This window comes from Pleurodeles waltl, chromosome 11, assembly GCF_031143425.1.
Source record: "Pleurodeles waltl isolate 20211129_DDA chromosome 11, aPleWal1.hap1.20221129, whole genome shotgun sequence".
Classification (NCBI taxonomy): Eukaryota; Metazoa; Chordata; class Amphibia; order Caudata; family Salamandridae; genus Pleurodeles; species Pleurodeles waltl.
The window spans coordinates 899,417,168-899,430,334 of record NC_090450.1 but is presented as its reverse complement, the minus strand read 5'-3'; the positions used below and the strand labels follow the sequence as shown (position 1 = coordinate 899,430,334).

Sequence of the window (13,167 nt, the reverse complement as noted above, 5' to 3'; positions counted from 1 at the left end):
GCCCAAGTTGCCACCCTGCAGATGTCAACCACAGGAACACCCCTAGCTAAACCAAAGAGGCAGCCTTAGATCTGGTGGAATGGGCACGAAGCCCCACAGGTGGTTCTTTCTTAGCTAAGGAATAACAAAGCTTAATACAGAGAATGACCCACCTGGATAGCGTTCTCTTGTGGACTGCTCTGCCTTTCCTCTTCCCCACGTATCCAACGAAGAGCTGATCATCTTGCCTGAACTCCCTCGTCCTGTCGACAAAGAAGCTCAATGCTCTTCGTGGATCCAGTCGGTGGAGCCTCTTTTCCTCCTTGGATGGATGAGGCGGAGGGTAAAAGGAAGAGAGAGTAATAGACTGCCCCAAGGGTGTAACAACCTTCGGGAGGAAAGCCGCCTTGGTCCTTAACACCACTTTGTCTCTAAAGAAGGAAAGGTATGGAGACTCTACACTAAGAGCCTGAAGCTCACTGACTCTTCTGGCCGATGTTATGGCTACCAGGAATACAGTCTAAAGAACCAGCAAACGCAAAGCACAAGAATGCATTGGTTCATATGGCAATCCCATTAGAAATGCTAATACTAAATTAAGGTCCCACTGAGGCATAACAAATGGTGAGGGTGGAAACTTATTAGTGAGCCCCTTAACAAACCTCAAAACAATTGGAGACTTAAACAAGGAAGGTTGATCAGGGAGGCACAGAAAAGCCGACAGTGCAGATAAATAGCCCTTAACTGTGGCAACTGCACAACCCTTCTACGCCAAGGAAAGAGCAAATGATAATATATCAGACAAGTGAGTCTTTGAGGGATCAATTCGGTTCTCTCCACACCAACGTACAAATTTAGCCCATCGATTTGCATAGATCGATTTGGTGGAGTGTCGCCTGGCCGATAAAATAACATCCACCACTTCCGGTGGGAGAGAAAAAGCACTTAGATTGCCCCGTTCACTCTCCAGGCATGAAGGTGCAGACTCTGGAGATGGGGGTGTAGAATCTGCCCCAGTGACTGCGAGAGGAGGTCCACCCTGTAAGGGAGACGGAGCGGAGGGCAGAGAGAGAGTTGGAGAAGGTCTGTGTACCACACCTCTCTAATCTGGTGCTATCAAGATGACCTGGGCTCGGTCTTGGCAGATCTTCCTCAGAACTCGAGGAATCAGGGGTATGGGAGGAAACACGTAAAGCAACTTACCCTTCCAGGACATCTGAAACGCGTCCCCCAAAGCTCCTTGCACCGGATACTGGAGGCTGCAAAATAACGGGCACTGCCCGTTCTCCTGAGTAGCAAACAGAGCTATCTGCGGACACATCCACATCTGGAAGATGTAAAGAACCAGATCTGGATGAAGACGCCACTCGTGGTCGACCGAGCTGCGTCGACTGAGAACATCTGCACGTTCATTCAGAACCCCGGCCAAATGATTTGCTACCAAGCAAATCTTGTGGTCCTGAAGCCAGGACCAGAGTCGAAGAGCTTCTCTGCAAAGAAGGTACGACCCCACTCCTCCCTGCTTGTTTATATACCACATCGCTGTAGTGTTGTCTGTCAGAATATGGACTGACTGACCGCGAATGGAAGGGAGGAAGGCCTTGAGAGCCAGATGTACTGCCCGCAACTCCAACAGATTGATGTGAAATCTCTGTTCCACTGGAGACCAAAGGCCTTTGACCTCCAGGTCCCCCATATGAGCTCCCCACCCTAGAGTGGAAGCATCCGTTACAACTGTGGCCACCGGCGGAGGCAGCAAGAACGGCCTTCCTTGCGACAGGTTGCCGATCGCTGCCCACCACTGAAGATCCACTGCAGTGTCTCTGGTGATCGTAATCGAATCTTCAAGATCCCCTTTGTGCTGAAACCACTGCCTGCGGACGCACCACTGAAGAGCCCTCATGTGCCAGCGCGCATGAGTGACCAGCAGTATGCAAGAAGCAAACAGACCGCGCAAACGAAGGACCTTGAGGACTGGAACTACCGCTCCATTTCGAAACATCAGAATCAACGCCTGAATGTCCTGAAGCCGCTGGGGCGGAGGAAAGGCCTGATTCAATGTCATGTCCAGTACTGCCCCTATGAACAGGAGGCGTTGAGAGGGCTCCAGGTGAGATTTGGGCACACTGATTGAAAAACCCAGGTCGTACAACAACTGAGATGTCGACTGCAGGTGACGCCGCACGAGCTTCGGAGTCTTGGCTTTGATCAACCAATCGTCCAGATAGGGAAACACCGCTATCCCTCTTCTTCTGAGCTCTGCCGCTACCACCGCCATCACCTTTGTGAAGACTTGAGGTGCTGAAGTAAGACCAAACGGGAGGACCGCAAACTGATAATGCTGCGATCCCACCACAAACCGGAGATACTTCCTGTGCGATTTGAGGATCGGAATATGGAAGTACGCATCCTGCAAATCGACAGACACCATCCAATCTCCTTCGTTCCACGCCAAAAGAACCTGTGAAAGGGTCAGCATTTTGAACTTTTCCTGCCTGAGGAACCAATTCAAAATCCTCAAGTCCAGAATTGGTCTCAACCGACCATCCTTTTTGGGGATCAGGAAGTATCTTGAATAACAGCCCTGACCCCTCTCCTGCTCAGGAACCAACTCTACTGCGCCTTTTGCCAATAGGGATAACACTTCCTGTTGCAGTAACAGAAGATGGTCTTCCGAACAGAAGGATGGGCAGGGAGGGAAGGGAGGAGGGAACTCCCGAAAGGGAAGAGCATACCCTCTCTTCACAATGTCAATGACCCAAGAGTCTGATGTTATAAACTCCCACATTGGAAGAAATTGGGCAAGTCTCCCCCCTACCGAAGACAAGTGAACAGGGAGTGGAGGAGGATTAAGGCTGCTTTTCCCTGCTGCACCCCTCCAGAGGAAGAGGCAGAGTGCTGCTGGGTTGCTCCTCTTGTACGTACTCTGCCCCTGCCTCTAAAGGATCTATAAGGCAGGGAGCTTGCAGATTGTTGTTGTGGCGCCAGGAATCTGCCACGAAAGGAGGAGCCACGTCCAAAACCCCTAAACTTCCTATACGATCTAAAGGAAGAGGAAGTAGCTGCCTGAAGTCCTAACGACCTTGCTGTGGCCCTGCTCTCTTTGAACCGTTCAAGAGCAGAATCTGCCTTTGTCCCAAAGAGTTTTTCTCCATCAAAAGGCAGATCTAGGAGAGTCGCCTGCACATCCGTAGAAAAGCCTGATGAGCGCAGCCAAGCCTGACGTCTCGATACTATGGATGTGCCCATAGCCCTTGCCACAGAGTCAGAGGTGTCCAACCCAGACTGGATCACCGCCGCCTGAGCATCCGCTAGCAAATGCAACACCTCTTGCAGCAAGTTTGGATGACCTTTTGCTTCCTCCATAAGGGCAAGAATATAACGTCCCAAAATGCAGTTTGCATTGGTCGACTTCAAGGCCATACTGCATGACGAAAAGGCCTTCTTTGCAGCGTGGTCCATTTTCTTTGACTCCCTGTCAGCAGGGGTCCCGGGGAACTAACCAGGAGAGGACCAGGAAGAATAGGAAGCCTGAACAATCAAACTGTCTGGAGTTGGATGTTTGGAGAGGAAGTCCCGGTCACCTGGAGCCGCACGATAGCGCCTTCCTACCGCCCTGTTGACAGCTGTAGAAGTCACAGGTTTCTTCCAAATGTCCTTGATGGGGTCCAGGAGAGCCTCATTGAAGGGCAAGAGAGGCTCCGCCACCACAGAGGACTGATGCAGCACTTCCGTCAAAAGGTTTCTTTTCACCTCAGCAGCCGGAAGAGGAAGATCTAAAAAGTTTGCAGCCTTCCTTATTACTGCATGAAAAGATGCAGCCTCTTAAGTATACTCCCCAGGGGAATCCAAATCCCATTCAGGGGAAGTATCAATACCGCTCGCAGTGTCCAGCCCCTGAAAACCACCCGAAGGCTCCAAGATTTCGCCTTCTTCCAGATGTTGCCTGCTATACTCCTCTTCCTCCAGAAGGCGCAAAGCTAGACGTCTGGACCGGAGTCTGGGCTCGAGACCCGGCGTCAATAAGGCGTCGGCCGAAGCCGAAGATCTTCGCCGGCGCCGTTCCTCAGATCCATCTGACGCCGGACCCTCCGGCGCCACAGGCGCCTTGACAGTAGACTGGATCCGTGGAGAATCCACCGGCGCCGGAGTTGCAGACGTTGTAGGCGTCGCTGGTCTCCTTGGTGACGCCAAGGGCATCGGCGCCGTAGCGGCTCCAGATGGCAAAAAAGGCATGAAGGGCGTCGGCTTGTAAGGAGCCGGAGCACCCAAATTAAAAGCCAAAGGGCCCGACGGACCCGCATGCCCTCCACCAGGCACCATGGTGGAAAAGATATTGAACATGGCATTTAAAAATGCCGCAGGATCCGTACCCGGCGCCAGGAAAGCTGGGTATGCCTGCGGTGTCGGCGCCGGCATAGAAGCCGATGATGGGCCAGGCAACTCCTGCTACAGAGAAGCCGCCGGCTCCTTAAGAGGCTCGACTTCAAACACCGACAAAGGTGAAGTCGGAGTCATAGGAGGCGGAGGAGTGACGGTCGGGCTAATCTCCCACGTCGGACGGCGCCGAGCTGACAGATGCAGATCTGGACCTGGACCGACCTCTACTCGATCAGCGCCGGGAGTCGTGACAGGGCCGAGAGTCTCCATGACGACGATAAGTCCTCGAAGATTCCGAAGAGGACTCTCACCGATGTCGCCTTTCCTTCCTCTTCTTGGAACGGGCCAGGAACAATTTAGCCTCCCTTTCCTTAAGCGCCTTAGGGTTCATGCGCTGGCGGGAACCTCATGACTCGACCTCATGGTCGGAACTAAGGCACCAGATACAATTTTCATGGGGGTCAGTGACCGACATTTGACCCCGCACTGGTTACAAGGCTTAAAACCAGATTTTCTTGGCTGCGACATTGTAACTACAGATGCGCAACTGTGGCTCCTTGTTAGCCTCGAAGAAAAAACATTATTCGAAGGCACGGAAAAAAGAACTGACGTCTGCACGTCGACAAGGGCTTCTTATTGCCTAGATGACGTCATACAGCGTTGTGTGGAGTCGGGCGATTGTGACGTCATCGTCGACGTGCAGAGCTAGAAGAAATTTCCGTCTAAGCTGGCGCGAGCGGAGAATTCTTTAGGTGAGGAATTCACAGGTAGGTGTATCCATCAGAACAAATGATACAGAGATGTGAACCCAGAGCAAAGGCAAAAGACCCCTGGACCAGAATCACCAGCGTTATTACACAGAGCAAGCACCCAGCTAGTTCTCCCAGAAAAAGAAACACCAAAAACACTACTGTGCATAGACTGGTGCATGAGGGCCGAAAGGAATGTATACAACAGTAGAGGGTGCCTGCAGAAATTCGAAAAAATATGGGTAGAGCCACAAGAGATGGCCAGTGTTCCCCACGAAGCGCACTGGGCAGCAGAAAATGCCCTAAGCCTGGCTGGCTAGCTGAAAGGCCGAAGGTACTGTCCCAACCTCCAGGGAACAATTTACTGTTAACTGTTCCAGACTGTTCAGCAGCAGACTCCAAAAGGAGCCAGAGTACACAGGAGTACCACTGAAAGTGTTAACTGCACGGATCCAGCCAGGAGAGAAGAACAGCCAGACCAAGCAAAAGAAGAATAGGTCAAAAATGGAAAAGCCAGAAGACCTCATCACAGTCTAGCCACAACCAATCAAGGACCTAAAGAGGAGTGGATGCAGGAGACCACGGAGCCAAAATGGCTACAGCAATGACCTCAGCACCCTTCCAATTCCGAAAAGACGGTTGTGAGGAAACAAATGAAAACAGTGCAATCCAAGTAGGCTCAGATCCCAATGACCAAAGCCAGAAACACCTGCCTGGGTCTCTGCTAGGTCCTTGACAGAGGGGTCTTGAATTATAGCACTCTGGAGGGGAAAATGACAAAGAGAGGGGAGGTGGTGTATTTGTAAGAAAACAAATTTCAGGGGTGGGATGAATAAATTCAGTCTGTTGGACAACGAAAACCTCACTTTGTGAGGACCAAGACCACAATGAGGGAAGAGAAAATAAGTAGACGCTCTTGCTAGCACTAGTCTTTATTGCTTCAAATGAATATTTTTTTGTCCCAGTGGGTCGAAGAGGAAAATACTGCGTTGACAAAGTGGAAACGAAGAATGGAGAAATGCAAGACCTTTGAAAAATGCTTGCACAAACTTTATAAAAGTTGTAGGATAAATGGTGCAATTAGATATGGTTCTGGAAAGGGGATGGAAACAGCAGTGGTGATATGATTTAGTTATTTAGCCTAAGAACCAAAATTGTCTTTGTCTATGTTTAGCCATGCTGTACAGCAGCGCGGCTGAAAGAGCATTACAACACTGCCAGCTTTGGCTGCTTTTTATTTATTGCTGGCAAAAGAGAGGTGAGGTGTGAGGCAACATGGAGGGGGAAGGGGGAAAGGCATAATGGATAACAAAGGGTAAGAGGAAAAAAATTGCAATGACAATGCTAGCGGTGTCGCATTCGTAGTGAATTTTTCTTACAATCGGCAGTAGGGTGAGTGTTATGGGAGGCAACACAGAGGGTAGCGAGAAGGTAACAGACAACAGAGGCTGTGGGTTGAGGAAAGCGCTATGACACAGCCAGGTGTGCTTGAGTCATAGCACTTTTTTGTTATGATGGGTCGATGGGACAAGTAGCCCCATGGACAAGGGAGGGAGGGTGCAGGGGCATGCAGCAACACGGAGGACTGTCAATGCAGCAACATGGATCAGGGAGGATGGGGGCAAACAGCAATATGGATAAGGAAGGGAGGGTGGGGGCAAGCAGCAATATGGATAAGGGAGGGTGGGTGGGCTTTGCAAGCGGCAATAAGGATGAGGAAGGGTGAGTGGGGGAAGCTGCAATATGGATGAGAGAAGGATGGTGGGGCAAATGGAAACATGGATGAGGGAGGGTGGGGGTAAGCAGCAATATGAATCAGGGAAGAAGGGTGGGGGCACGCAGCAACATGGATCAGGGAGGGTGGGGGCACGCAGCAACATGGATCAGGGAGGGTGGGGGCACGCAGCAACATGGATCAGGGAGGGTGGGGGCACGCAGCAACATGGATCAGGGAGGGTGGGGGCACGCAGCAACATGGATCAGGGAAGGAGGGTGGGTTGCAAGCAGCAACATGGATCAGGGAGGAAGGGTGGGTTGCAAGCAGCAACATGGATCAGGGAGGGTGGGGGCAAGCAACAACATGGATCAGGGAAGGAGGGTGGGGGGCAAGCAGCAACATGGATCAGGGAGGGAGGGTGGGGGGCAAGCAGCAACATGGATCAGGGAGGGAGGGTGGGGGGCAAGCAGCAACACGGATCAGGGAGGGAGGGTGGAAGGCAAGCAGCAACATGGATCAGGGAGGCAGGGTGGGAGGCAAGCAGCAACACGGATGAGGGAGTGAGAGTGAGGGGAGGCAGCAACAGACTAGGGAGGGAGGGGGTAAGCTGCAAAAGTGACGAGGGAAAACAGGTGAGGACCAAATAGCAACACAGACGAGGAATGGTGTGTGGCGGGGTGGGAAGGGGTTCAACACTGACAAGGAAAGGTAGGTGGGAGGAAGGTAGCAACACAGGTGAGGAAGGGATGGTGAGGGGCAAGCAGAAACCCAAATGGGAAAGGGAAGGTGGGAGAGGCAAGCAGCAAGACAGACAAGGAAGGGAGGAAGGGTGGAAGGCAAGCAGCCACAGGTAAGGGAGGGATGGAGGGAGAGTAGGGGGACAAGCAGCAACATGGACAATGAGTAGGAAGCAGCAACACGGACAAAGGAAGGCAGGAGGAACACTGAGCGGGATAACTACACAAGAGAGTCGGACGCAATAGAGGCACTATAGTAAATAATAAACAATGGCAACTTTACCAAATAGTGGGGTGGATCTGTCACTTGTAGATGTAGGGGTCATCATAGGAAATTTGCTTTAATATGTGTGCCATATAGGTAAGTTTTGGCTTTGAAGTCAGTTAATGATATCTCAAGCATTAATTCCACAGCTACTGATATTCACAACTAATGTCGGAGGAAACACCAGGGGGAAATCAGAAGGGGGAAAAAAATTCGAGTTTCACAAACACATGAATGCAGGAAGCACCAACTTCTTACCTTGCACAAGCCAAGGCAACAAGAGCAGCAGCAGAATTTTCCCTTTGTTTATGCAGGATTTGCTGTCCTGAGGCAAATGTTTCCTCCAGCCAAGAGCAAAGTAAAGACTCAATTCCGTTAAGACAGTCTATTGGTTCTTTAGTCAAACTTAAGGGCTGGCAGTCTCGAAGGCAATTCAACAGCACCTCGGCCGTGATATTACAAAGTGAGGGGTCTGTTCTACTCTGAGACTGAATGAGAGGGAAGACAAGGAGTAGTCCCATTCGAGATGTAAACGGTGCCTGCTCAGGTTGCTGCAGAAGTCCCTGCCGCTTGAGTAAGGCCAAGGTTTCCTCATCACTGGAGCCATCACGTTCATGCTGCTCCTCAAGAGCAATTTGACGCTGAGCATTCCATAGTCCCCGCAATGCGTTTAGGCGGTATTCGAGCAGACGGGCATAAGCATTGCTCTGGTTCCCACAAACTGCACGCAAGCGTTCTGCTAGCTCAGCTGGATTCTTTGTTTCAAATGTTAAAATCTAGAATAAAGAAAAAATAAGATTACAAACGAAAAAATACAGTACATATGACCAAAGATTCTATGTTTAAAACACAGATTTATGGTACTGCTTCATTTTCCTCTAGTGCTTTCAAGCAATTTCATTTTCCTGCAACTGCCCTAACAAAAAGTCAGAATTCCGCCAAAGCGTAGACCATCTATTGCCTAGAGAAGTGTTGTTATTAAACATTAATGATGTGGGACACTTTGTCACTTGGTCATTTCACTTCAAATGTAAAGGTATAGACCCACCACAATCTTCCAGAATTTAAACTGTTGGGTTTTGTCCCCACCCCCATTACCATTACTATTACCTGGAGCACGCTTAGTACAAACATCTACTATGGCATTAAGAAAGAGATTAATCACCTAAGCACATAAAGCTCTCTCCAATAACATTTAAAAAAACAAACAAAAAAGGCTGATTGAGATTTGGTCAGATGATTACACACTCCCCTGAGTTTTCTGTGAAGTTGATGTAAACATGGAAGTGTAGGGGTCCAGAGTATAATTTAAGAGCCGTCACCATTTTACTGTAAAGTCACAAGGGTACCTAGTTTTCTGTGAAGCACCTAGTATGGATATGCAAGGGCTAGTTGGGCACATTTGAAATAAACTGTGAAGCAACTAAATGACACAATTTAACAACCGATATTGCTTTGAAAGTGGTTTCTATTAAACCAAATCCATATCAGTTACCTTTTTTTAAAAACATGGAAATATACTGTTTTTTTTTTTTTTTTTTTAGTTTTAGTGTAAGGTAGAGTGTAAGCGTACAGCCTTTTCTATACTTTAGTATAGTTATACTGTGGTTTAAAGCAATTTCATTTGCTCGTTTCAGTGTCATTTGAAATCCTTCCTTGCTAGTGGTCAGCCATGCCTGTTAGTCCCTCCCTTTTCTCCTAGGCAGCAGGGACCAACTACTGTATAATTACGCTTTGTCCTGTTTATCTGGTCTTTAGGGGACCTTTTTTTTTTGTTTCCTGCTCGTGTTCAGAGAAGCTTCTCAGAGCATTTTTGCTCTCAGTTTAGCTTAGATGTAAACAAGGCTATAAATCAGGCTGTTATCTTGGTCACATTTGGTCTTTGTGGACTCTCTGCGCCCTCTCTCTCTCTTCCTTTGCTTTTCTGTACCGAGTGTGCCTGCCTGCGGAGCAAGAACGGAGGATTGCTGGTTTACTTAATTACTTGTTTATTTAATTACTTTTTTATTCCTTGTTTTAACTTTGCGAAGGTATTGAAGGCTTTATATGAGTACCAACTACATTACAGAAAGACATTCATTTTTTTTAAATAAGTGATGTTGAGCTGATGCCGTGAAACTAGGGTCCTCGGTTCCAACGTTGGCAGTTCTTGTTGTTGCGCCACATCTTCTCCCATTGTACCAGGTTTTTGTGGAGCTCATGAGGCATTCTGCTTCCTTTCATTAGTGCAGCGCAGCACTGCGGGCTTTATGTTTACATATGGATGGTGCACCTTTCTTTTGTTCTGCAAGGCTCACGCACCTCTATTACCTGTTCCTCTTTCTGGCCATTTCGCTCTCTCTCTATATCTGGCTTTCTCTGTTGGTCTCGGTCTCTCCTTGCCTAAACCTGTCTGTCTTTACATCTACGACAGTTCCTGCTGTCGTCTCTCTTTCGACCTCTGCCTCCATCTGTCTTTTTTTTGTATGTCTCTGTATCTGCAAGTCTGTAACTTCCTGTCTCTGTCTATGCTTCTGTATCCCTCTCTAACCACCACCTGGCACTCCCTTCCTAACTATTTCGGCCTACACCTCTGCCACTCTGTTGCTGGGGGGGGGGGGGGGCGATAGCTAACCAGAATTACATTACAGTAACAAACTATTTTCATAAAGTCTGCATGGACCGCACCAGATTTATGTGACTGGAATACAATTTTCCCAATGTCGACATTAACACACACACATCTGTTTTGCGGAGACTGCACAAGAAATCACACTCTTCTGCCGACATGTTGTTCATGCAGTGGCCCACCTCCAGCCCGGCAGCAGGCATTTACGTCGGTTTTATGCAGTGCTGTAAATATTTCCAAGCAGCTCGCTGGGAAACAGGGGAATTGGACAAATGGATCTGCAAATAGGTATGTGTATGATTACCATTTCATTAAGTATATCTTTCCTTTACTAACATTTCTGTTAAAAAAAAAAAAAAAAATGCCCTCATTTTATTATATAGTTTGGTTCTATTTTACACGTGGCTTATTAGTTTGCAAATCTGTACGGGAATAAATATATAGATAGATATATATATATATATATATATATATATAAAATTTTCTTACCAATGTTAAATCCTCCTTTAATACGTTTGTGAAAATGTATCACAATATAATATTTAAATTTTGAAAGAGCAAGCCCATCCTGACTGCTTTGGAGCACGTTATTTGGTCAAAAGTTCCTTTATTTAAGTGCACATTTCTTTGTAACGAAAACATATGGGTATTAAATAGTTTTAGGTTGTTTTACATTTTATGATCTAGAAATATAGCTCTTATTAAGGAATGCACACTACTGTAATCTGTAATCACTTACTCCAGTGTTGTGAAACTATTTAGCTGTGCAATCATAACATGTGTAACATTACACAATATATTTAGGAGGGCCGTTTACAGAAGAACTCATTCCACAATGAACTGCTCGACCATGTTCGTGGGTGAGGCCAATCCAAGGCATGGTAGGATTAGGCTGGATTAGCATTGTATGCACCTCCCATGGTGCTGCAGCAGATTTGTTGGACCTGGACACATTGGGCTTATGGCTCGGGCAGTCTTTCCATCCCTCAGTCTATTAAAATTTGAAAACACATAATTACACTCCACAAAATAAATGCAAATTCACAACATGCCACATAATTCCACACTTTATAATACTACTTCACACCATAACACATAATACCACTCCAAACCAACCCACAGAATTCCACACAACGCCACACAATTCAATGCTACACAACTCTGCACCACACAACATAATTACCCTCCACATAATACTACTCAGTGCCACGTAATTACATTCCACATAATTACACTCTAATCAACACAACATAAAAATACCCCACATAAATGCATTCTGTGCCACATACCAGCAATCCACATCAATGCACTACACACCATAACACAATTCCAATAAACATAATTACACTAAACGCCACACATTTCCACGACACACAATTGAACTCCACTCATTTCCAAAATGCCACATCTTTCCACACCAAACTACATATTTCAACTAAACAACACACCACATACCTCCAATACACAACACAAAGTTCATCATGCCGCAGAAGTTAACACATAATTCAACTCCATAACATGCCACTCCACAACACACAATACCATTCCACATAATTAAGTCCATAACACACAATCTCACTCTAAATAATTCCACAACTGTTAATACCTTTTAATTACTATCCACATAATGCCACGGCACACCATACCACATTTTTCCACTACATGACTCCACACCACAGTTCCTGTGCTGCATCTGCTGTGTGTGAGGGAAGCTTTAATTTTACCTCCGCTGTGAGGGAGAATGCACTGCTGCCTGTGCCCTATCTGCTGTCTTGCATTGTACCTTCAGTGTGAGGGAAGCTTCCCTTGTACCATCTCTGTGAGAAGCTTGCATTGTACTTTCTCTGTGAGGGACGCTTGCATTATACCTTCTGTTTGAGAGCAGCCTGCATTGTACCTTCTTTGTGAGGGAAGCATGCATTGTACCTTCCGCGGGAGGGATGCTTGCATTGTCCCTCTTTTGTGGAGAAAGCTTGCATTGTAGCTTCTCTGTGAGGGTAGCTTTCATTGTAGCTTCTCTGTGAGGGAAGCTTGCATTGTAGCTTTTCTGCGAGGGAAGCTTGCATTGTAGCTTCTCTGCGAGGGAAGCTTGCATTGTAGCTTCTCTGCGAGGGAAGCTTGCATTGTAGCTTCTCAACGAGGGAAGCTTGCATTGTAGCTTCTCAACGAGGGAAGCTTGTTGATTGAGCACTAGGCTGCTTTTGAAAAGTTTAGAATAAACAGTTTGCCAACTTTTGACACACGATGCTATTCCTAGATTTAGAAATGACCATGACCAACTTTTAATATTTTGGATGAAGAAGCTCCCTCTCCCTTCCTCTTCAGTTCATTCACTCCTTTGAGCACAAACTACCTATCCCTCTCTGTCTTCCTTTCTATATATTCTGTACAGCTCTCACCCTTATCTTTTCACCACGTAACATCATTCCACTACACAAATACACTACACAATTCCACAACTAACAACTCTAATTCAACCCACATAATTGGACTCCACACCACATACATCCACTACGCTCCAAACCAAAATACACAGGTAAAGGACACTCATTTACAACGCCAATGTCTCGAACTCTTGCAAATGTGAGACCTATTGCATTGCAAATGCTTGTTATAAGAGCTTTCACCATAGTGTCGGATGTATCGGGTGTCAATACTCAAAAAATTAGAAAGCGAAAGCCCTTCAGACAGTCCGCACAAAAATATAATTTTCAACAATAAATGGTTTCCCC

At 47.3% G+C, this 13,167-nt stretch overlaps 1 protein-coding gene across 5 annotated transcripts in view; it reads right to left on the bottom strand.

The window, feature by feature from the left end:
* The window catches only part of HECTD4 (HECT domain E3 ubiquitin protein ligase 4), a 1,724,100-nt gene that overhangs the window by 1,595,881 nt on the left and 115,052 nt on the right, over positions 1-13,167 (bottom strand). For all 5 annotated transcript variants that reach the window (XR_011199486.1, XM_069214810.1, XM_069214812.1 and 2 more), the window contains exon 2: positions 8,086-8,603. Coding sequence is in view for 4 of the 5 variants with exons in the window: in XM_069214810.1 (XP_069070911.1) it covers positions 8,086-8,603 (518 nt within the window). In the remaining variant the exon portion in view is untranslated. The remainder of the gene's footprint in view (positions 1-8,085; positions 8,604-13,167) is intronic.